The sequence below is a fragment of the Gorilla gorilla genome, chromosome 8 (assembly GCF_029281585.2).
Source record: "Gorilla gorilla gorilla isolate KB3781 chromosome 8, NHGRI_mGorGor1-v2.1_pri, whole genome shotgun sequence".
In the NCBI taxonomy this organism is placed as follows: domain Eukaryota; kingdom Metazoa; phylum Chordata; class Mammalia; order Primates; family Hominidae; genus Gorilla; species Gorilla gorilla.
This window is the reverse complement of record NC_073232.2, coordinates 16,714,911-16,739,273: the sequence shown is the minus strand read 5'-3', so window position 1 is coordinate 16,739,273 and position 24,363 is coordinate 16,714,911. Positions and strand designations below refer to the sequence as shown.

Genomic DNA, 24,363 nt, shown 5'->3' with positions numbered 1-24,363 from the left:
TAAGAAAGACATAAGGAATAAGAAATACACACAAATATGCACCCACAAATATAAGAAACATACACACATGTGTGTGTGTGAATATGTGTATAGACAGAAAAATAGAGTTGGGTGTTTTTTGAGACAGGATCTCCCTCTGTCACCCAGGCTGGAGTGCAATGTCGCAATCATGGCTCACTGCAGCCTTGACCTCCCAGGCTCAAGTCATCCTCCCAGCTCAGCCTCCTGAGTAGCTGGGGCAACATCCATGTGCCACCATGTCTAGCTAATGTTTTGTATTTTTTGTAGAGATGGGGGGTCTCACTTTGTTTCCCAGGCTAGTGTCAAACTCCTGAACTCAAGTGATCCACCCATCTCAGCCTCTCAAAGTCCTGGGATTAAAGGTGTGAGCCGCCTCACCCAGCCTGGAGATATATTTTTTAAGGATCCATATACAATGCAGGAAAACAAAGGAGACACACTATTATTGTTGACATACAGATTAATATGATTCAATTCCAAAAGCAATGAAGAATCAAGCTACTCCCAAGAAAGTACTCCTTTGTTATTGAACCTAATTATTTTAGCTAATCCTTCTTTGCTTCCCCTCCCCTCCCACTCCCCCATCCCCACTCTCTCTCTCCCGCTCTTTACCATTTAACCATTCAACAAATATTTGGTGAAGGAAAAAAAAATCTATGTGTAATCACTAAATTTGGCAATGTTTGGTGTTAACTATAAACATAAGTCATGGTCAGTAACTTCAAGAAAGTAATACTTTAGTGCAAGGGGCAGACATAATCACGAATGTAAGATAGAATGAAGTACATGGTGCAATAATGGCTCAAGTAAAATGCTGTGAGAATGAAGATGAAGATGATTAGTGCCCCCCAGGCAAACAGCAAGGCTGAATGGAGGAGGTGGCTTCTGAACTGTCTTTAAGGTCAGAGGACAGTGGGGAAAGACAAAAGGCTAAGGAGGAAGAGATTTTATTCTGAGTGTACAGAATGAGGAAGGAGTGGAGGTAGAAGAGTTTATGATTTCTTTAGAAAATAACTCAATGCGACCAGAGGACAGGTTCTTGAAGAATGCAGAGAAAAAGAGCTAAAAGTAGAGATCACAGAGACCCTGAAACACGCAAGAATGGGCCTTTATTCTGTTGAGCAGCTATTAAAGGTTTCTGAGAATAAATGTGACGTGACTTGACCCTCATTTTAGGAAAGTTGTTGGTGGCAGTATTACTAAAAGTTTGCAGAGGAGTTACAGGAAGCTTGTGCAGTGGCTAAAGCAGTCACTCAGGCCAGAAATGTTCAGTGCACACCTCCAGGTTCATGCTCTGCAGTCCACAAACACATGGTTAGTTGATTTTTGTGGGAGCCAGACACTACAGGGCATTGTAAAAACACAGAACAGGCCAGGTGCGGTGGCTCACGCCTGTAATCCCAGCACTTTGGGAGGCTGAGGCGGGTGGATCACGAGATCACGAGGTCAGGCATTCGAGACCAGCCTGGCCAGCATAGTGAAACCCCATCTCTACTAAAAATACAAAAAATTAGCCGGGTGTGGTGGCAGGCACCTGTAATCCCAGCTACTCCGGAGCCTGAGGCAGGAGAATTGCTTGAACCCGGGAGGCAGAGTTTGCAGTGAGCCGAGATCGAGCCATTGCACTCCAGCCTAGGCAAAAAGAGTGAAACTCTGTCTCAAAAAAAACAAAAAAAAAAACAAAAAAAACCTTAAACAATCATTATGATATCCTCTTTCTTCCTCTACACAAATATGGTAGTTTGAAATATTCTGTTCGAAGAAAATTGCTTTTATTAAAGACAATGATTGGTTTTGCCATTTAATTAACTCAAATCCCGCCAATCAGACCTTCTGGTAGGCCACAGTGAATCTGTGCTGCCATATTGAGTTGACATAATTCAAGACAACAGAAACGAAGCATCATGTTTAAATGAGTCAGCACAGCTTGACATTTTGATCAGGCGGAAAGTAGATCAAGGACCTCCGTGACTAATGTTATAGATTCCTAGCACCTGAGGTTCATGGGCAGAACACTGGTCAGTGATAACAGCTTCTACTAGGAAGGAGAAACTTGTATCCACCCTGCAGGGAGGGTATTATCATCCCCGTTTTAGAGGTGGGCTGCTTGAGCCCTAGGGAGATTTCAGTGTATGGACAAGGTCATGGGGCAGACGTGTCTCCAGGACTGTCTAACTTTGAAGTCCTCATCCTTTTCACTGCATCATACAACAGAGAAGAGAAACTTGGAAGAAGCACTACAGTCTTAACTGGGAAGAATATTGAAAAGTAAATTAACTTGATCTCAACAATTTTCTCCAAAAGCTTTATTTTGCAAAGCCACAGTTTAAGCACCTCACTCCCTGGGCGTCATGGTAGTGTCTGGCTCTCAGAAACTGGTGGTCAGAAAGGCACAGTAAAAGCAACTGCTCCTCCAGCACGATCAACTTCCGCACGGATTCCCCACTCATGCATGGCTGCAGACGTTTGCCGCTGTTAACTGAGACTTCTGCATGGTTCGTGGGACTCCCTATGGAGCTGGGGTAGGAGACGGGAGTGTTGTACAAAGCACTACCAGCAATGGAGGTGAAGGAGCAAGTTACTTGTGGCCCAAAAATAATAATTTTAGAGATAAGCCCTAAGGGTGAGATGAAGTTACTATTTTATCATCCTGTTTTATCTTATGCTATTTTATTTTGAGACAGTCTTGCTCTGTCGCCCAGGCTGGAGTGCAGTGGCATGATCTCAGCTCACTACAACCTCCGCCTCCCAGGTGCAAGCAATTCTCCTGCCTAAGCCTCCTGAGTAGCTGGGATTACAGGCACCTGCCACCACGCCTGGCTAATTTTTGTATTTTCAGTACAGACAGAGTTTCCCCATGTTGGCCAGGCTGGATTCGAACTCCTGACCTCAAGTGATCTGCCCTCCTTGGCCTCCCAAAGTGCTGGGATTACAGGCGTGAGCCACCGTGCCCAGTCTCTACTTTATTTTTTGAGACAGGGTCTCCCTCTGTCACCCAGGCTGGAGTGTAGTGGCGCAATGATAGCTCACTGCAACGTCGAACTTCTGGGCTCAGGCAAACCTCCCACCTCAACCTCTTGAGTAGCTGGGACTACAGATGCACCACTATGGCTGGCTAATTTTTTGAAAAGGGTTTTTTTGTTTTTGTTTTTGTTTTTTTTTTGCTGGTCTCAAACTCCTGGCCTCAAGCAATCCTCTCCCACCTGAGCCTCCAAAAGTGCTGGGATTACAGATGTGAGCCATGTGCCTTGCCTGAAATAACATTAAATGTCCATTCAAAGTCCTTGCTAAGTTTTCTCTGCTACAACATGGTATTTGGTATGTGCTAGGCATACAACCTGGAGAAGCAGCTTTGAGGCTTTCCTGATGGAAAGGTCTATATTCCAGGCAGTCAAGAAAGCCGCACAATTCTAGGACCAACAGGAGCCACCCTTCTAAATTTCAAACACTCAAGTCAGGCTGGGACTTTGCACCTTCCTTCAGGGAGAGGGATGTGCTCTGTCTTTGAATGTTGAAATTTACTTTTTTCTAATCAAAAGGAAAGTAAGGAAAAAAAAGCTGCACACAGGTTTTCTAGATGAACTAGCTAATTGCCAGCAGCTGTGATCTCTGTGGGTGAAGGCTGCAACGCAAGGAGCTGGGAACAGGAGAGGAGACACTCTCCCTCCCATTTCCCCGGGGCAGCTCCCCGTCTCACATGCTGTGGGAGAAGATGCCAGAGAGGTTGTCAATGGAAAGGCAAAGAAATTGACAATGGAGGGCAAAGAAGTCTGCGACTACACAAGGAAGCCACAGCCACCAAAACTCTCACAAAGAAATACATTTTCCTGGCATGACCACAGCTACTACCCAAACCTCCCACTGAAACTGTTTGCAGAAAGGTTTTTTTAAAGACTGAACAAAACTAGGATTCTGTAAATATATGATTAAAAACAAACAAAATAAGGTGTATTTCTATAGAAAAACAGGTGATCTGCCTGCCTTGGCCTCCCAAAGTGCTGGGACTACAGGCGTGAGCCGCTGCACCCGGCCTCATTCACACAATGCTTCCCAGGATTATGGTCGGCTGAGTTCTAGGACGTGCAAGCAGTGTAGAAGCTTTACCTCTCATCACATGTGGGGGTGGCGTGGACTCTAGCACCTGAGATCCTTGTGCCAGCATGGAGATCACGGGCGTTGGTGAAGGATTGGCCCAAGACGGGGTGGAATCTGGAACCACTTTGCTGCCGTAATACAGGGCCCCTGCGTAGACAAACCTGCATCTGTTAGTTTCTAGGTTTACGTTTCCACGGAAATTGCTCACCATGTCAAGAATCTGTTTTGTGCACCCCCAGGTATTGTCAGCTTAGGTTTTTCTCATCTGTTTTTATTCCAGAGTTCTCTCGGGCTCCCTCTGGCATGTTGCTGAGGCAGGAGGCCTGTGATACAGTTCTCTCTGGAGTCTGGAGCCTGAGCAAGGGTAGCAGTGGGAGGAACCGCTTTATAGGGCCGGGGAAGGGCCCCCTGACTCCAGTGCAGGCCGGGGAGCGAAGTCTGGGAGAAGGCCCAGGTTACCGTGGCATCTTCCTGGCTCCATCCCTATTCACTCACAAACAAGCCGAGCAGTTGAGTTTCCCAGAGGTTTCCTTATTGGTGAGAGAGATTTCACATGACAACAAAAGGCGCTTTTTGCTTTCTGATAGCCAGGCTACCTCGCTGTGAGAAAGCCATGCCTAGAAACTAATCTAGGGTGCGTTTCTCCCTAGATCTATTTAGCTGTGAGGCTCCAGGCTGTTGTCACGGGGACATTACAAGTCAGAGTTCCTTGAACCCTGACCGGTGCAGTAAACTTGGTGTCACGCTTGAATGAAATTAAAAATGCAGACAATCCTTCCATTGTGTACAAAGCGTTCTTAAGAATATATTTCACAGAAATCCAAATACCACATGTTCTCACCTTGGGTACTACATTGAGAAGTCAATACTGGGTACTACGTGGACGTAAAGATGGAAACAATAGACACTGGGGGCTTCTAGAGGGGAGAGGGAGGGAAAGGGGGAGGTGTGGGGGAGGGTTGAAAAACTACTGAGTGCCATGGTTACTACCTGGGTGACGGAATCATTTGTACCCCAAGCCTCAGTAACATGCAATATATCCATGTAACTTGCACATTTAGCCCCTGAAGCTAATATATATATAAAATATATATAATATATATAATTCATATATAACATATATTTATATAATATACTATATATTATTCATATATAATATATATTATACAATATATATTATTCATATATTATATATTATACAATATATATTATTCATATATAATATATATTATACAATATATATTATTCGTATATAATATATATTATACTATGTATTATTCATACATATATGTATGTAATATATATCATACAATATATGATATATGCAATATATAATATATCATATATTATAATACATATAATCTAAATATATAATATATATGATACCATATATATGATATATGATATCATATATATGATATATGATATATGATATCATATATATTATATAACATAATATATAACTATATATAATATATAATATACAACTATATAATATATATAATATATAACTATATAACTATAAATATATAATATATAAAATATGTATAATATAAATACATAATATATAACTATATATAATATATAACTATATAATATATATAACTATATACAATATATAACTATATAATATATAACTATATATTATATATAATATATAACTATATATTATATATAATATATAACTATATATTATATATAATATATAACTATATATTATAGTTATATATAATAATTATAGTTATATATATAATATATATATAATATATATATAATATATATAATATATATATATTATAGTTATATATATAATATATAGTTATATATTATATATATAATATATATAATATAACTTATATATACTATATATAATATAGAACTATATATTATATAGTTATATATTATATAGTATATATAACTATATAATATATAGTTCTATATTATATAGTATATATAACTATATAATATATAGTTCTATATTATATAGTATAGATAATAGTTATATATGTTATATATACTATATAATATATAGTTATATATTATATGTTATATATACTATATAATATATAGTTATATATTATATGTTATATATACTATATAATATATAGTTATATATTATATGTTATATATACTATATAATATATAGTTATATATTATATGTTATATATACTATATAATATATAGTATATATTATATGTTATATATACTATATAATATATAGTATATATTATATGTTATATATACTATATAATATATAGTATATATTATATGTTATATATACTATATAATATATAACTATATATTATATGTTATATATACTATATAATATATAGTTATATGTTATATATACTATATAATATAGTTATATATTATATGTTATATATACTATATACTATATAGTTATATATGTTATATATACTATATAATATATAGTTATATATTATATGTTATATATACTATATAATATATAGTATATATTATATAGTATAATATAATATATTATAATATATCATAATATATAATAGTCATATATATTTATGAATATATAAAATAATATAAATAAATATATAATATATGTAATATAATATATAATATTATATAGAATATATAATCTATAGAATATATATAATCTATAGAATATATATAATATATAGAATATATATAATATATAGAATATATATAATATATAGAATATATATAATATATAGAATATATATAATATATAGAATATATATAATATATAGAATATAATATATAATATTTAGAATATAATATATAATATTTAGAATATAATATATAATATTTAGAATATAATATATAATATTTAGAATATAATATATAATATTTAGAATATAATATAGAATATTATTTAGAATATAATATAGAATATTATTTAGAATATAATATAGAATATTATTTAGAATATAATATAGAATATTATTTAGAATATAATATAGAATATTATTTAGAATATAATATAGAATATTATTTAGAATATAATATAGAATATTATTTAGAATATAATATAGAATATTTAGAATATAATATAGAATATTATATAGAATTTATAGAATATTATATAGAATTTATAGAATATTATATAGAATTTATAGAATATAATATAGAATTTATAGAATATAATATAGAATTTATAGACTATAATATAGAATATATAGAATATAATATATAATATTATATGGAATATATAATATATAGAATACATAATATATATCATATAGAATATATAATATATAGAATACATAATATATAATATTATATAGAATACATAATATATAATATATATTACAGATAATATAATTATAATTATACGTTATCTGTTTTATATATATATATATATATATATACACACGTGTGTGTATATATCATATATGTATATATGTTTCGGTAGGACCAGTCCCCAAGAAAGAGAAAGAAAGAGACGTATAAACCTGAGGTGTCCTAGCCCTGGGTGTGTGCACCCTCGGGGGTGCCTGGATACTTTCTGCAGGACTCAGAGAGCATGGACTGTTTGAAAGGCAATTTCTAGAGTCTCAGTTTAGACACAGACTCGTTCCTAAAGAAAGCCTTTTCTCGTGGTTTACAAGCAGAAGGCCAGTTCTTGTCTACTCTCCTCTGCCAGAGTCCTCCAGGAAGCAAAACATCCATTGGAATACTGGTGTAGGGCAAGAAACCTGATTCCAATGATTGGGAGCAAGTGCTTGTACAAACCACAGGGCTTCCAATTCTTTGCTTTCAACAAAATTGAAGAAAGGCTCACATTGTCAGCTGATAAATTATACAAAATTTTTTGGACGCTAGGTCCGTATGCATGTTTTGGCATATAATACGAAAGAGTTCAGATAAGCGAGTAACTGAATATAACCAGACACTTGCCATTTCTATCCACTTGTCTATACCAACCAATATTTATCAGGACTTCTGCCCATACAAGTTCTCTTAAAAGTAGAATTGATGCCGAATCCTGTCTCTTTCAATCCATTCGTAAATAATACTTACCCATGAATACATGAAAAACACTCAGTCACATTTTTCCCAGTAAGAGGTTATAGATTATTTCCACTCCAGTTTTACTTCTTATGTGTAAACAAATTTATAATCTATTTATATTATTTTGCTCACTTGGCTACTAGTAGTAATATTAATCAGACCCTGTTCAGAAGAGAATTTTGAATACTCAGAATCTTATGGTTATGATGTTTAAATTAAATTTTTAATTAAAATTAAAATTTATAAACTTTTTTCTTATAGATAAGTGAGGTGATTACTAAAATAAGCATAAAAATATATTATAATAGGATATAGTTCTGCTGGGCAAGTGGAGTGGAAATACAAGTTCAACTAGAAAAAAGAATAATATAAAACTTCCAATAATTTTTTTTTTTCGAGACAAGGTCTTATTCTGTCACTCAGGCTGTAGTGCAGTGGTGTGATTGGCTCACTGCAACCTTCGCCTTCCAGGCTCAAGCAATCCTCCCACCTCAGCCTCCTGAGTATTTGGGACTATGGGCATGTGCCACCATGGCTGGCTAATTTTAGTATTTTTTTCTAAAGATGGGGTTTTGCTATGTTGACCAGGCTGGTCTCATATTCATAGGCTCAAGCAATTAACCCACTCCAGCCTCCCAAAGTGCTGGTATTATAGGCATGAGCCACCATGACTGGCCAGTTTCTAGTAATTGTAATATAGCATTTGCTTATGTATTTTTTAAAAATGAATGATAGTGAGTAACCAATTAGGTATTCTGTTTTATTAGATGTATTGAAAACTGACCTGAAAACAGGTCAGGCACGGTGGCTCACACCTGTAACCCCAGCACTTTGGGAGGCCAAGGCAGGTGGATCGCCTGAGGTCAGGAGTTCGAGACCAGCCTGGCCAACATGGTGAAACCCCGTCTCTACTAAAATACAAAAAATTAGCCGGGCGTGGTGGCACATGCCTGTAATCCCAGCTGCTTGGGAGGCTGAAGCAGGAGAATTGCTTGAACCTGGGAGGCTGAGGTTGCAGAGAACTGAGATCATGCCATTGCGCTGCAGCCTGGGCAACAGAGCAAGACTCTGTCTCAAAAAAAAAAAAAAAGAAAAAGAAAAGAAAAAGAAAACAGTGATGTAACAGTTTTATTTTAAAAGGTCAATATCTATAAAATACTATGATTATGTTAGTTGCATAGAGAAGTTGTATTTGTTGTCCAGGAATTGGAGGTTGCAGTGAGACGTGATGGCACCCAGGCTGGAGTGCAGTGGTCCTCCTGGGCTCCAGAGATCCTCCTGCCTCAGCTTCCCAAGCAGGTGAGATTACAGGTGCCCACCATCACACCCAGCTAATCAAAAAAATTTTTCTTTAGAGATGGGGTCTCGCTATGTTGCCCAGGCTAAGATAAAAAATTTCAAATATTGATGTCAAAAATGTTGGAAGGGGTATGCAGGTTTTCAAAAGTTCCTTTGGGAAACATGTGAGCAAAATGGTCAACGACCACAGCAATAATCCGTCCTCCTGCCAGCCGGCAGGAAGAGCTTGGGCCCAGGAGGGCCCAGGGCTGGGATCAAGAGGTGGGCTGGGGTGGGAGAGAGCGGAGGCACCAGGACTTCGCCCACCCCCAGGGCAAGAGAGCTGCCTGGCCACTTGTCCCCACAGGTGCAGCCCTGACCTGAGCAGCAGGAGGGATCCTGCAGTGGGGCATCCGCCAGCATGCGCTCATCCCCAGCCTCGTTCTCGATCACCAGCGAGGTCAGCGGAGTCACAATGTGGTGGTCTAGAGACATCTGCAGGATCGATCTTGTAATTCTTCTCTTGGCGGCAGCTGTAGGAGCCAGGCTTCTGTATTCAGGAAGTGGAGGTGTTATGGAGCATGGCTGCATTGGAGGGGGAGCGCAAGTCAGCTCCCTGACCCTGCACCCCACCACTGCTGGGGTCCAACCTGGGGGTGGGGCGGAGCCGCAAAGTAACCGGGAAACAGACCTCACTGGCTTCGAGAAGCTGAGTATTTTATCTGGCTAAGTCCCAAGACACTATTTATTTATTTACTTATTTATTATCATTATTATTTTTCAGACAAGGTCTCGCCCTGTTGCCCAGGCTGGAGTGCAGTGGCACAATCACGGTTCCCTGCAGCCTCAACCTCCTGGGCTCAAGAGATCCTCCTCCCTCAGCCTCCTGAGTAGCTGAGACTACAGGCACATGCCGCCACACCCTGCTAATTCTTGTATTTTTTGTAGAGATGGGCTTTTGCCATGTTGCCCATGGGCTTTTACCCATGTTGCCAGGTTGTCTCAAACTCCTGGACTCAAGCGATCCACACGCCTTGGCCTCCCAAAGTGCTGGGATTACAGGCATGAGCCATGCATCTGGCTCCCAAGGCATTTTTTTAAAACTTTATATTTTAGAGCAGTTTTAGGTTCACAGTAAAATTATGCAGAAGGTATCAAGATTTTCTATGTCTCCACTGCATACACACGGTCCCCCATATACACGGCCTTCCCCACTATCAACATCCATCCCACATCAGAGTGGTGCATTTGTTACAATGGAAGAAGCTGACACATCATTATCACGCAGAGTCCACGGTTAACGTGGCTGACCCTTGGTGTTGTACATTCTATGGGTTTGGTTAAATGCATAATGACAGGTGTCCACCGTTGGAGTATCATATAGGGTATTTTCACTGCCATAAAAATGCTCTGTGCTCCACCTACTCACGTATCTCCCACTCCCCAACCTTTAGCAACTGCTGATCTTTTTATAGGAATTGTTTTAAAATCAACATTTAACTTCTGCAACAATTTGCTATATACCTGTAAATACATCTAGTGTGCTTCTGTCAGAGAGGGAGCTATTTCTCGTTTACTTCACAGTCAAAGTTTACAGCCTTGCATATTTCTTCTAACCTTATCGACATCAGGGATTTTCTCTATGAGTTCGGTCATACAACTGCATTTCATTTTCCCAGCCTCATTTAGACCCTGTTCCACCTTCCTGAGAATCCTGTCTTATAGACGGAATGAGGCTTGGGAATGGGAACTTTTATCAAACACCTCTGTGTAATTTTGATGCAGGTGGTCAACCATCCATTGCTCTGGGGATATAGTTTTCATGTTGGAGAGTTGAGATGCAGCTCAGCTGAGAAATCAGAGGGGCCATGGATGAGCATGGGGGAGCCCTTCCTTAGGGAACATCATAATCACATAATCATTAAATTCTCTTTGGACAAGAAGCCGTTTTCAAGAGTAAATGCAAATAAATGACTGATACATGAAGCAACCAGAGGGGACATAGATGAGCATAGGGGAGCCCTTCCTTAGGGAACATCATAATCGTTAATAATCACCAATTTCTCTTTGGACAAGAAGCCATTTTCAAGAGTAAATGCAGGGCTGGGTGCAGTGGCTCATGCCTGTAATCCCAGCACATTAGGAAGCTGAGGCGGGCGGGTCATGAGGTCAGGAGATCGAGACAGTAAATGCAAATACATGCCTGATACATGAAGCAACATGGATGAATCTCACCAACATCATATTGAGTGAAAGAAGCCAGGAATAGAGGAATACAGATTGCATGATTATGCGAAATTTAGGATCAGGCAAAACTGATGATCACAGACATTGAAAGAGTGGTTCCAATGGAGGAGGGGGGTGGGTGTTGAGGGAGAACAAGGGAACCTACATCTGGATCTGGGTGGTGATTACACGGATGATAGATATAAAAATCCATTGAATGGTGCACTTAAAATTAATGCATTTTGGCCGGGTGCGGTGGCTCACGCCTGTAATCCCAGCACTTTGGGAGGCCCACTCGGGCGGATCACGAGGTCAGGAGCCTGAGACCATCCTGGCTAACATGGTGAAACCTCGTCTCTACTAAAAATAAAAACAATGAGCCGGGCGTGGTGGCGGGCGCCAGTAATCCCAGCTACTCAGGAGGCTGAGGCAGGAGAATGGTGTGAACCCGGGAGGTGGAGCTTGCAGTGAGCTGAGATGGCGTCACTGCACTCCAGCCTGGGAGACAGAGCGAGACTCTGCCTCAAAAAAAAAAATAAATAAATAAATAAAATAAAAATAAAAAAAGTAATGCATTTTTGCATACCTTACTGTATGTTATACCTCAATAAAGAAGAAAAAGAGTGAACCCAGCTTTCTCTAAAGTGTTCAGAACTAGTGGAAGGTAATAATCCAAGCCTGTGCTAATGTGCTGTCTTTCTTGCTTCCAAACTCTTTTTGTGTATGACTTCATATATTCATGGTGGACATTTCAGTTTTGCAGATCTCGTGGTGTGGGTACTCTTCTTACCGTTCAGCTAGCAGTTGGTTGATGGTTAGATAGGCCCACAGTTTCCTGGTGAAATCGGGATCTGCATGCTTGTCTTTTGATAGAAAATCCTGCAAGTCATCCATCTGGGCCAGGGTCTCCAAGACTAACTGCGTGTTAGCCTAGATGATGGAAGGTTCAGTTGAGAGACACTGGGTAACAGAATTATAGTTCATTGATTCACATTTTTAGTACCTGCTGCGAATGAATGGGAATAAAAAAGAAATGGAAGGCAAAGCCTACTGAGGACGGAAATGCATTCCTGTGCTTGGGATTGGGCTTGGGTGAAAAGGTCAGGATTTATGGAATAGCTGGGAAGATGGCAGAGATATTCTCATGCCTTCTCCATCACTGATTGCTTCTGTTCTACACCCATGATTCCAGGCAGGCAGAGCTGACATTCAAGAGGGACTGTATCTAGGGGGTCAGTTAGTAGATAGAATAAGCGGATAAGTGGAAGTACCGAAGTTGCCGTGATAACGCTCTCTATTTGATCCAATTTAGCAGGGTCAAATTTTCCTGCCACCACAATCTCTGAGCCTCCAAAGTAGTTATGGAAATTGTTTTGAGTGACGTCCGTGACTGACGTATGGGGATAGTTGAACTGAACATTCCGGAGCAATGGAGTGGAGACCTGGTTGTAGAATTTCTACAATTCACAGAGAGAGAGAGAGAAATTATGTTCCTACTGCTTTGTAGATCTAAAGCATTTTATTTTATTTATTTCTTTATTTTGAGACGATGTCTCACTCTGTTGCCCAGGCTGGAGTGCAGTGGTGGGATCTCGTCTCACTGCAATCTCCGGCTCCTGGGTTCAAGCAATTATCCCACCTCAGCTCCCCAAGTAGCTGGGATTACGGGCACCCGCCACCAAGCCCGGCTAATTTTTGTGTTTTTAGTAGAGACGGGTTTTCACCATCTTGGCCAGGCTGGTCTTGAACTTCTGTCTTGTGATCTGCCTGCCTGGGCCTCCCAAAGTGCTGGGATTACAGGGATTACGCCCAGCTGATCTAAAACATTTTACTCTGAGATTCTTCAAAGGATCAGCAGATACCTCTTAATTTATTCACACAGGACGTTTGGGACAAGGGAAAATGCTCGTAATTATCAGATTAAAAACAGAGAGAAGACAAAGACTTGTTGAGAACATTACCTTTGATTTAAGAGCCTGGCATTTTTTTCCCTTTCTGTTACGGTCAGCGTGAAAAACTCTTGGACAAACTTATGATAAAAGTCAGCAGCGGGCATGGTGGCTTGACCTCTAATCCCAGCACTTTGGGAGGCCAAGGCAGGCGGATCACCTGAGTTCAGGAGTTTGAGACCAGCCTCTCCAACATGGTAAACCCTGTCTCTTCTAAAAATACAAAAATTAGCCGGGCATGGTGGCACATGCCTGTAATCCTGGCTACTCAGGAGACTGAGGCGCGAGAATTGCCTGAACCCAGGAGGCGGAGGTTGCAGTGAGCCGAGATCGTACCACTGCACTCCTGAACCACTGCACCGCACCATTGCACTGCCATTGAACGTACTTGTCACCCAGCCTGGGTGACAAAGCAAGACTGTGTCTCAAAAAATAATAGTAATAATTAAATTTTTACAAAAGTCAGCTGGGTTAATAGTCCCCAAATCAGAATCTTGTCTCTTACTTGTTCCCAAATTTAAATACGATGCCTGGTACTGACAAAGAGCAGGGAAAAACATGTTCTTTCCCTACATCATTTTCTCATCTATTTAATCAAAACAAACAAGTAGTTTGTATCTTTTCAATATATGTATTTTAATTAAAAAAATTATCTGTTGAACAGATGGATCTCACTATGTTGCCCAGGCTGGCCTTAAACCTCTGGGCTCAAGTGATCCTCCCACCTTGGCCTCCAAAGAGCTGGGATTACAGGCATGAGCCACCACACTCAGCCTGTATCTTAATACTTAAGAAAATTTACATTGTGAAAAATTGATACCAAGATACCAATGCACGGTAAAGAGAAAACGGTTGGCCATGATGATAAGAAGACCAATTGCTAGTGGGGCAGGAGAGCTACAAGGAGCTTTGATGACGCTCAGAAGACTTTTTGTTCAGGGGGTAGGAAAGCTGTTCCCAACACCCATCTGCCTCACACCTCACTGCTACTGCAGAAATATGAGGGTGGGGGGAAACATGTGAGAAAGGAACTGGGCACTTCCCTGATCCTTGCAACCAAATATGGCTGAGATCATGACCATTTTGAGTTAAGTTCAGTTAGGCATCATACATGCATCAGATATGGGTAGTTAAATGATTTCCAGTGAAGAATAAAAAAAGAACAGAAGAAAATGTTACCTTAAGCTGGGAAGACGTGTCCTGGTTTCCATAAATCCTTTGTGCAATTCCATGGTTTTCATTGGACAGTCTCTTCAAAAAATCATAGTCCACATCAAATCCCATGCCCAAACTGAACAAGGAGATATTGTCTTGGATGTTCTCCTTAACGTTTTTCTGAATTTTTGACAGTTTTAGTTCACCTAAAGTCGGTGATGTCCAAAAGGAAAGGAATGAAGAAGCAATATCATAAATTTTCTGGAAAATCCAGGGAGGGCAGTTTAGTAAAGTGTGTCCAGATTAAAACTGCATTTACCTTTTGACCCAGTAACTCAATTTCTAGTTTTTCTTAGAGATGCACTCATACATGTTGAAATGAAGTGTGGGTTGTGTTGCATAGCAACATTATTTGGGAATTAGCAACATATTGGTAAATATGCACCAATGGGGGCGCTTGGTTAGATGATGATACATTCAAACTGTGAGATACTATGCAGTTATTAAAAAGGACATGGAAACTCCTTATGTATGTATACCAGACAATCTCAAGGGCATATTTAGAGGAGAAAAAAAAACAAGGTAAATATCAGGGTACATAGGATGCATTTGCATGCATGCATGTATAAATGTATGTATGTGTATGTATGCATATACACATACATGTGTGCAAACATGTATATATAGTATACAGGCATGCATAAACTATTTGTGGAAAGATACACAAGAAATTGGTAACCAGTGACTGATTCCAGGGACAGGAACTGAATGGTTGAGAAACAGGAGTGAGAAACCATAATTAAACCAAATTATGGTTTAATTTTTTTTTTTGAGATGGAGTCTCACTTTGTTGCCCAGGCTGGAGTGCAGTGGCACGATCTCAGCTCACTGCAACCTCCGCCTCCTGGGTTCAAGTGATTCTCCTGTCTCAGCCTCCCGAATAGCTGGGATTACAGGCACACGCCGCCCTGTCAGGGTAATTTTGTATTTTTAGTAGAGATGGGGTTTCGCCATGTTGGCCAGGCTGGTCTTGAATTCCTGACCTCAGGTGATCCACCCACCTCAGCCTCCCAAAGTGCTGGGATTACAGGTGTCAGCCACCATGCCTGGCAAGTTTAATATTTTAAACTATATTTCCTTTTCCACCTTATGATTTCATTCAAAACTTGAATTTTAAAAATAATCTGATCTGAGGGAGAAAACATTGGCTCTACAACAAATACATAACGCTGGCTCATTCTAGTCTCGTTATTAATAAGATGGTTGCTCTCTGGCTTTCTAAAGCTCTGACTGCCATTGTTTTTGCCTCGTGCATTTTCATTCCGCTTGGCTGTGTCAGGACATGTTAGACTCGGTCCTAGTCTGTACGACAGCACACTCAGGCAACACAATCTGGCATTCACTATTACTTACAGTGGCCAGAATAAAGACACAAGTAAAACAAAGATAGCTTGGCACAGTGGCTCACACCTGTAATCTCAACATTTTGGGAGTCCAAGATGGGAGGACTGCTTGAGCCCAGGATTTTGAGATCAGCCTGAGCAACATAGTGAGACTTCGTCTCTCCAAAAAAAAAAAGAAAGAAAAAAAAGAAATTAGCTGAGTGTGGTGGTGCACACCTGTAGTCCCAGCTACTCAGGAGGCTGAGGTAGGAGGATCACTTGAGCATGGGAGGTTGAGGCTGCAGTGAGCTGTGTGTGCTCCACTGCACTCCCTCCTGGGTGACAGAGCAAGACCCTGTCTTCAAAAATAAATAAAGTAAACTAATGTAACAAAAATAAAAATAAATAATAGAAGTAGGGAGATGTTGCTGCCCATTTTGTAGAAAGAAAAATGTTTAACTTCAAGTTTGTGTCAGAGAGCAGTCATTTCTCCAGCTGCAACTGGGAGAAGTGTGGAGAATAATAGGGAATATGCTACTGTGGTCTCCAAAGGTACTGCTGGGAGATCTGGGATCAATACTCATCATTCACCACCCCCATACACCATCTTCACATACCTCAAGTTGAGGAAATAGATGCATTTCCCTAGAACGCATCAGCAATCCTCACAACATACTATTAAAATTCAGACTCAGATTTCTGCATATTGTGGAGGTGGAACTGAGGCATTCAAGAGCGCCCTTGCTGAAAGTGTCTGAGCAGTAGCTTAAGGGGTACGGGCTGCAGGATCAGAAGACCTCCTTTAGGAAGCATGGGTTTAAAATGTTCTAGAAACTCAGGCAAATGCCATTAGAGTTCCCCTTTTAGGCAAACCACCATTCCAAGAAACAACAGTGAAAGTGTTTGTCATGAGAAGGTTGAAGTGACACTTACCCACTGTTGGATCTCCATCAGAAACCAAAATGATCAGCGAGACGGAGTTGGGGTCTAACAGTCCCAAGTTCCTGGCTTCATTCAAAATGAAGATTGCCCGTAGGAGTGCTTCATTGATGTTTGTGCCTGTTGAAGTAGCATAATGAAACGTTGGGTATGCGTTCTCGCCACACACAGAAAATCCCATCCTGGATTCAGACTCGTACGTCGGCTGATCACTTATCCATCACTTATTCCATGCCAAAATCATTTCATTGCTTTCTGAGTGACACAAACTGTGCTCAAGCTGGTGGTCCCCCAGTGCAGTGAAATATTCACTTTGAAATAAACTATCCCCTTAGAGATGAATTAGCCCTTTCAAAGCACAGACTGTTAGCTTATTAAACACCAGATTAAAGTATCCAAATCAGCCTTGCCAGGATACTCTGAAGACAGTAACATTTTATGCTTTATGCAGGCAATAAAGAAGGCCAGTGTCACTGAACCTTTTTCTGAGAGACATTAAAACGGTTCAAAGCTTATGTGGGCTGTATTACAAATTCTACTTTCACTACAAACTTAGCATTCATCCATTACCAATAAATGTATTATTTAAGATAGGCCCTCGAACGCTGGGGAAAGACCACTGTGATGGGAATAATGCTTCTTAAGTGAATCATGATTTGAACCCAGAGGAAGTGTCTCCTTGGGCTTTAGCCTAACACACTCACCTCCACTGGGCTGGATTTTCTCAATATACCTCTTGGCATCTGCAACCTGTGTTTTTGTAGCTGAAATTAAATCATTTCTCCAAGTTCGAATGTTCTGGTTGAAATCAATCACAGAGAAATGGTCTTCTGCTCTGAGGTCATCCAATATGGTCTTCATTGCTTCCACGGTCTATTTCAATAGAGAATAAAGACAGGTCCCATTACAGAAAATCTGAGCCTCAGAGGAACTAGGAAGACCAATCATTGGTCCTGGTTATCTTTCAAGTTCTTCTCAAGCTAAACTTCTTCCAGAAAACCTCTCAAGCCCACCTCAGTCAATGCAGACCTACCCCTTATTTATTCTGGGCATGTACTGTTGGCTTTTTGGTAATTTTACTATCTATTTTGCTATGCACAACCAGTTTGACTAGTCTTTATGTTAAGGATCACAAACTTTGAGTGCCACCTTTATGATGCCTGAAAATAAAATACATTTCTCAAGTCCATCTACTCACCCAGTCTCTTAAACTATTTCCTCATCTTTCTCTTTAAACACCACCATCACCCTCTTTCTCTAGCTTACGTGTGATGATTTTGATTCCAACTCCACTGAGAAACTGCAGCAGACAGAAGAACATTCCCACAGACTCCCACTACCATAAAATCCCAACCAGCAATATTTGTACCCATACATTTTTCTTTCCTACCTGATAATAAAGAACAACTAGCAGTATTTCTACCTAATGCAAACCTGTCTATTCATGAACTATTTCATTCTCTCTCTTTGACTAAAGAACATGGCTCCAGGAATTGTCCTTTGCCTCTTCAATTTCCCTATTCTATTGGTACATTTCCGTCAACATAAAAACATGTTATTTCTCACCCTTCTACAAATCTCATGTGCATCCACTTTCTTCATTTCTCAGCTTTCTTCTGCAATAAAATTCCTTGAGGAATTGTCTAAACACACTGTCTCCAAATCTTCTCTTCCTATTCTCTCATAAGCCCAATCCTTTCAGGTTTTCATCCCTGTCACTCTACTGAAACTGCCCTTGTCAAGGTCACCAATGATGCTAATGTCACTAAATCCAAAGGTCCATCTTCATTTCTCATGCACCAGCAAGTGCTCTCATCTCCCTCCTGAACACAAATTCCTAAATTGTCTTCCAGGGCCTCATTCTCTCTTGATTTTTCTCCCTCACTTACTAATTGTTTTTATTAGTCTCTATCACCAATTATCCTCTTCTTCCCAAATTCCCAATATTGGAATGCTCTGTTGTCTGATCTTGGCTCCCTTGTCCATCTACTCCTTGGCATTCTCACCTAGTCCCAATGCTGCCAGTACCTTCTATATGCTGGGGAGTCCTAACTGTGTGTCTCCACATCTCACTTTTGAACACCACGCTTCCATGGCCAACGTGGGTACTTCATAGACATCTCAGACTTTGGATCCAAAACCAAACTGGGACATTCCCTGCAATGTCTGATTACATCTCTGTCTTTGCCAACTCATGGATGGCCACTTCATCCTTCTAGTCACTCAGGCTAAGTCCTGGGGCATCTTTCACTGCTCTTTTCTTCCCTTGCCTCACAGCTAGCCCTTCAGGATATACTGTTTACTCTACCTTCAAAACAGATTCCAGAATCCAGCTCTGATCATGACTGCACAGGCGTTCCATGAGCCACCTTGCCTCTCACTTCTCAGATCTCATCTCCCACTGCCCCTCTCTACTGGCATCTCTCTCTGTTCTTTGCAAACTTTCGACTTAGAACTGTTGCATGAGCTGTTCATTGCATTTAATTCCCTTAGGTATCTGCACAACTCTCCCTTCACCTTCTCAGGGTCTCCTCAGAGGTCTTCTCTAGGAAACCACCTATTTAGATGACACGCCTATTTAAAATTGCATCCCCCTGCAATTGCCACTCTTGGTTTTTAACATATGCCTCTTTTATTTTTTTAAAAAACTTTTGTCAAAATGCTGCCATTGAACGTACTTGTACATTTGTACTTGCATGTGTATTGTTTATTCTCTGTCCCCTATCCCTCAGATGTAAGTTTCATAAGCACCCAGAGGGTAGGCATCCGTTTTTTTTCTGTTTTTTGTTTGGTTTCTGTTTTTATGCTTTGGGTCTGTTTTGCTCATAGATGAACTAAGTGTATGACACGTAGTAGGTGCTTCGTAAATATTTGTTAAATGAATGAATGATGGAAGGAAGGAAGCAGTGAATAAACTGTTGTATTAGAGCAATGTTTCTCAACCAGAGGCAATTATACCCCCCAGCGGACATTTGGCAATGTCTGACGTTATATTTGATTGTTATGATGCAGGGGAGGTTGTGCTACCAAAATTTGCAAATAGACCATAGACCATGCTGCTAAGTATCCTGCAATGCACCAGACAGCCCTCCTACAACAAGGAATGACCCCATCCAAAATATCAATAGTCCCACTGCTGAGAAACCCTGCCTGGGAGTACAGAACCAGGCAGGCAGGGTCTGTGAAAGACAGGGTCTCCTTTTTCTTCTTCTTCGTCTTCTTCCTCTTCTTTTTTTTTTTTTTTTTTTTTTTGAGATGGAGTTTCGCTCTTGTTGTCCAGGCTGGAGTGCAATGGCGCGATCTCTGCTCGCTGCAACCCCCGCTTCCTGGGTTCAAGCAATTCTCCTGCCTCAGCCTCCCGAGTAGCTGGGATTACAGGCATGCACCACCACGCCTGGCTAATTTTGTATTTTTAGTAGAGACAGGGTTTCTCCATGTTGGTCAGGCTGGTCTCAAACTCCCAACCTCAGGTGATCCACCTGCCTCAGCCTCCCAAAGTGCTGGGATTACAGGTGTGAGCCACTGTGCCTGGCCGACAGGGACTTCTTTTAGGTTCCTTACAGATCTTAGGGTAGTAGTGAACTCTTGGGTGGTCAAAAATAGTTGCCCTATGAATGGTTAGTTGGTTGTTCAACTTGGTTGAATGGATGGATGGATTGATGGGTAAGTTAAATCATTTCCTTGTTTGGTCTTTAGTATTGCATCTGTACATCTCACTTACCACTAAGTAAGCCTATATTGAGCTCTGAGCTGGAAAACATAAGATGGATAGCTGCTCTCAAGCAATTACCATATAACTAGAAATAATATGTATATGTTGAATCAATAGTTATATGTGGACAATGACAAGATATTATAATAAAACATGTAGAAGAGCAAAAAGAATGTGACTGATCATTGAAAGAAGAGGTTATATAGAGATTCCGTTTTTCAAAGAGGTGAGTTTTGACACAGTTTTTCAAGGAAATATTGGATAGAGAGTGGAAAAGAGGAAGAGAAGGAAGAGGAAACAGGAAAGAGGAAGAAGAGAAGGAAGGGAATTTTACACTGGAGGAATGATTAGAAGACGGAGGTGTATGTCCTGTGAAATGCAATAATCGCAAAATTTTAGGAAGAGTTGACACCGGCAGTCTGTAACCACAGTCCCTGAGCTTCAGCCCTAAGCAGGGAGGAGGGATAGAATGATTGCATTTTTAGGAGGGGATCAAAGAAGATAGGGAGTCCCCCCAACCACTGCAAACAAGGGGGTACTTACTTGTTTCATTTTAACTCCCCACATGGAGCCACTCACATCGATGACAAAGAGGATGTTTTTGGGAATTGGGTCCAGGTTGTCAGGAGCAAAGAAGTGGACAAAATATCCATTAAACACCTGAAAAATAGAACGTATTTGTGAGTCAAATCATGATTCGTGTTTAGAAGGTAGGAAGGTGGGGACCTGGGGACTCAGAGAAAGAGAGGGGTCTACAGGGAGGAGGAGGCGGAGCTTGATGTGCATTTGCCTCCACATTTTCCTGCCTGCTCCCCCACCTCCTCTCCTGTGAGGGTCAAGAACTTCCTAGCAGAACATTCCACTCCACTCCACTCCATGCTGCTTCACTCCATGCCACACCACGCCGTGCCATTCCACTCTGCTTCACTCCACTCCACTTCACTCCACTCCACTCCACTCCACGCCACTCCACTCCACACCGCTCCACTCCACGCCACACCATGCCACACCACTCCACTCCGCTTCACTCCACTCCATTCCACACTGCTCCACTCCACTCCACACCGCTCCACTCCACGCCACACCATGCCACACCACTCCACTCCGCTTCACTCCACTCCATTCCACACTGCTCCACTCCACTCCACACCGCTCCACACCACGCCACACCATGCCACACCACTCCACTCCGCTTCACTCCACTCCATTCCACACTGCTCCACTCCACTCCACACCGCTCCACTCCGCGCCACACCATGCCACACCACTCCACTCCGCTTCACTCCACTCCATTCCACACTGCTCCACTCCACTCCACACCGCTCCACTCCACGCCACACCATGCCACACCACTCCACTCCACTTCACTCCACTCCATTCCACACTGCTCCACTCCACTCCACACCGCTCCACTCCACGCCACACCATGCCACACCACTCCACTCCGCTTCACTCCACTCCATTCCACACTGCTCCACTCCACTCCACACCGCTCCACTCCACTTGACTCCTCTCCACACCATGCCACTGCACTCCATGCCATGCCACACCACTCCACGTCACACCACTCCATGCCACTTCACTCCACTCCACGCCACGCCACTCCACGCCATGCCAGGGCACTCCGCTCCACACCACGCCACGCCACGCCACTCCACTCCACGCTGCTCCACTCCACCCCATGCCACTTCACTTCACCCCACGCCACTCCACTCCACCCCACTTCACGCCACTCCACTCCACGCCACTTCACTCCACACCACTCCACTCCACTCCACATCACTCAGTCTTTACAGAGAGCCCCTGTTCCGGGCGCCCTGCTAACCAGCGGTGAATCAAGCAGAGCACCCCCCGTCAGGAGGCTCCCAGCCAGCAGAGGATAAGGGTAAGTGGAGGCAATGTGCAGCGCGGTGTGTTCAACACCATGATTAGGAAGTAAAGGGCTCGGCAAGAGCCCCGTGTGCATCTAACGCGCACGCAGGGGACGGTTCTCTAAGAAGCAGCATCTCCACTGGGACCTAAGGGTGAGCTCAGACTCAGAAGCTCTCTTGAGAGCTGGGCCAGGTTGAGATAGTGGGGAATGGGGAAGAGAGTTCCAGACAGCGCAGCCCCAGAGATGAGAAAACATGGCATATTTGGGGCTCCATATGTGGTTCAGCAAGATGGGGCCGTAGAATCCAAGAATTCAGGGAACTAGGTGGAGAATCAGCAAGACAGATCACGAAGGACGTGTATGGGCCACTTTAGAAAATTTGGATTTTTCTTGAAGTTAATGAGAGGCTGCCCCAGCTGGACTCCTGACCATCCTCTTTGTCTTCTGCTGCAGGCTTGATGACTGGCTCACCTAATTCTCTTTTCTCTGCCCTTTGGCTGCCTCTTTCCAGGAAACTACAGCGTCCAGGTACAGGGTGTGTGCTCCGCTTGCTGTGCCTAGAGAGACTCTTGGAGTTTTGCGTACGTTCTAAGAGTCCTCACCTTAGTACAAAGAAAGGAAGACACACATCTGGGACATGACTGAAGGGGAAAGGAAACTTTTCAAGAAACTTCATGATAAACCTTGGCCTTGAAATTCACCGCTGGCTCTTGATCTTTCTAGGCTGTGGATGTGCCTTCCTCCTCACCCCGTAATCTCTGTGCTTTCTTTGATTGTCTAATTGCAAAGGGCCTTGGGAACCTATTTAAAATTCCTGTTCTGTGATTATTCCATTGTTCTTCACATGAGGCCCAGGAATGCCCTCCTGGGACAAGAGCATGAGACCCTATGACCTTTCATTTAGTTTTTAATACATAAAAGATAATGCTTAGCGGTGTATTCAAAGAATATGATTTTAGTCCCTTCTCTGCAGCTAGAAACACTTGCCCTGGCAGCTAGAAACCACCCACAGGCCTGGGAGTTTGTTCAAAAAGGAGCAGCTCTTTGGCACGAGCTTGGCAGTAGAACCAGAGCCAGTGTGCACTCACCTCCAGTTCACCAGCCTTCTCTTCTCTTTTCACGTCATACAGCACCACCAGTTCCCCATCTACCGCAGTCTCCCGGCAGCTAGGGCATATTCTCTGCTGTGCTACTGTGGGCTTGAAGGAGACGTGCGCCTAGAAAGAACAGTGACGTCAGAGCCTCTGCCTCTAGCCTCTTCCCAGTGCTTGGCGCTGCCCCTTCTCCAGCACACAGGGAAGAGGAGCTGCCCAATGGACGTTCTGAATCCCCGCGATATCGGTGGACCCATGACTGATGGGAAGGACATGCCAGGGCTTTTGCAGGGAGCATCTCTAGCCTGCCATGCTGTTTGCAAGGTTTCAGGCCTTTTTAGAAGAAAGCCGAAGAATTTCCTTCATCCCCTGTAGAAGGGCTGACTATGTGCTTTGGAAAGAGTTTGTGAAATGTTTTAATGCTCTTAGAGGAGTTTCTCCTTACAGGAGTCATAGTTGGTTATCACTGGTCATTGAGGCAGAGAGCTGAACATGTCTTGCTATGGTTAATGAATGAAAATCTGCCATATAGGATGTGAAAGCTGTCCTTTAGCTACTGGTTAAGCAGGTGACTGAGGGGGAAATGAGACTCAAAAAGGGACAATCTCTGGTCAAAATGGAAGGAAACCAC

At 41.6% G+C, this 24,363-nt stretch overlaps 1 protein-coding gene across 1 annotated transcript in view; it reads right to left on the bottom strand.

Annotated features, from left to right (window-relative positions):
• ITIH2 (inter-alpha-trypsin inhibitor heavy chain 2) overlaps positions 1–24,363 on the bottom strand; it is a 48,939-nt gene that overhangs the window by 6,686 nt on the left and 17,890 nt on the right. The window contains exons 8-16 of the mRNA XM_019035440.4: positions 23,727–23,855; positions 21,309–21,425; positions 17,758–17,926; positions 17,048–17,173; positions 14,757–14,938; positions 12,900–13,085; positions 12,419–12,558; positions 9,783–9,952; positions 4,126–4,263 (exon numbers count right to left, since the gene is read on the bottom strand). Of these exons, the coding sequence (XP_018890985.3) occupies positions 4,126–4,263; positions 9,783–9,952; positions 12,419–12,558; positions 12,900–13,085; positions 14,757–14,938; positions 17,048–17,173; positions 17,758–17,926; positions 21,309–21,425; positions 23,727–23,855 (1,357 nt within the window). The remainder of the gene's footprint in view (positions 1–4,125; positions 4,264–9,782; positions 9,953–12,418; positions 12,559–12,899; positions 13,086–14,756; positions 14,939–17,047; positions 17,174–17,757; positions 17,927–21,308; positions 21,426–23,726; positions 23,856–24,363) is intronic.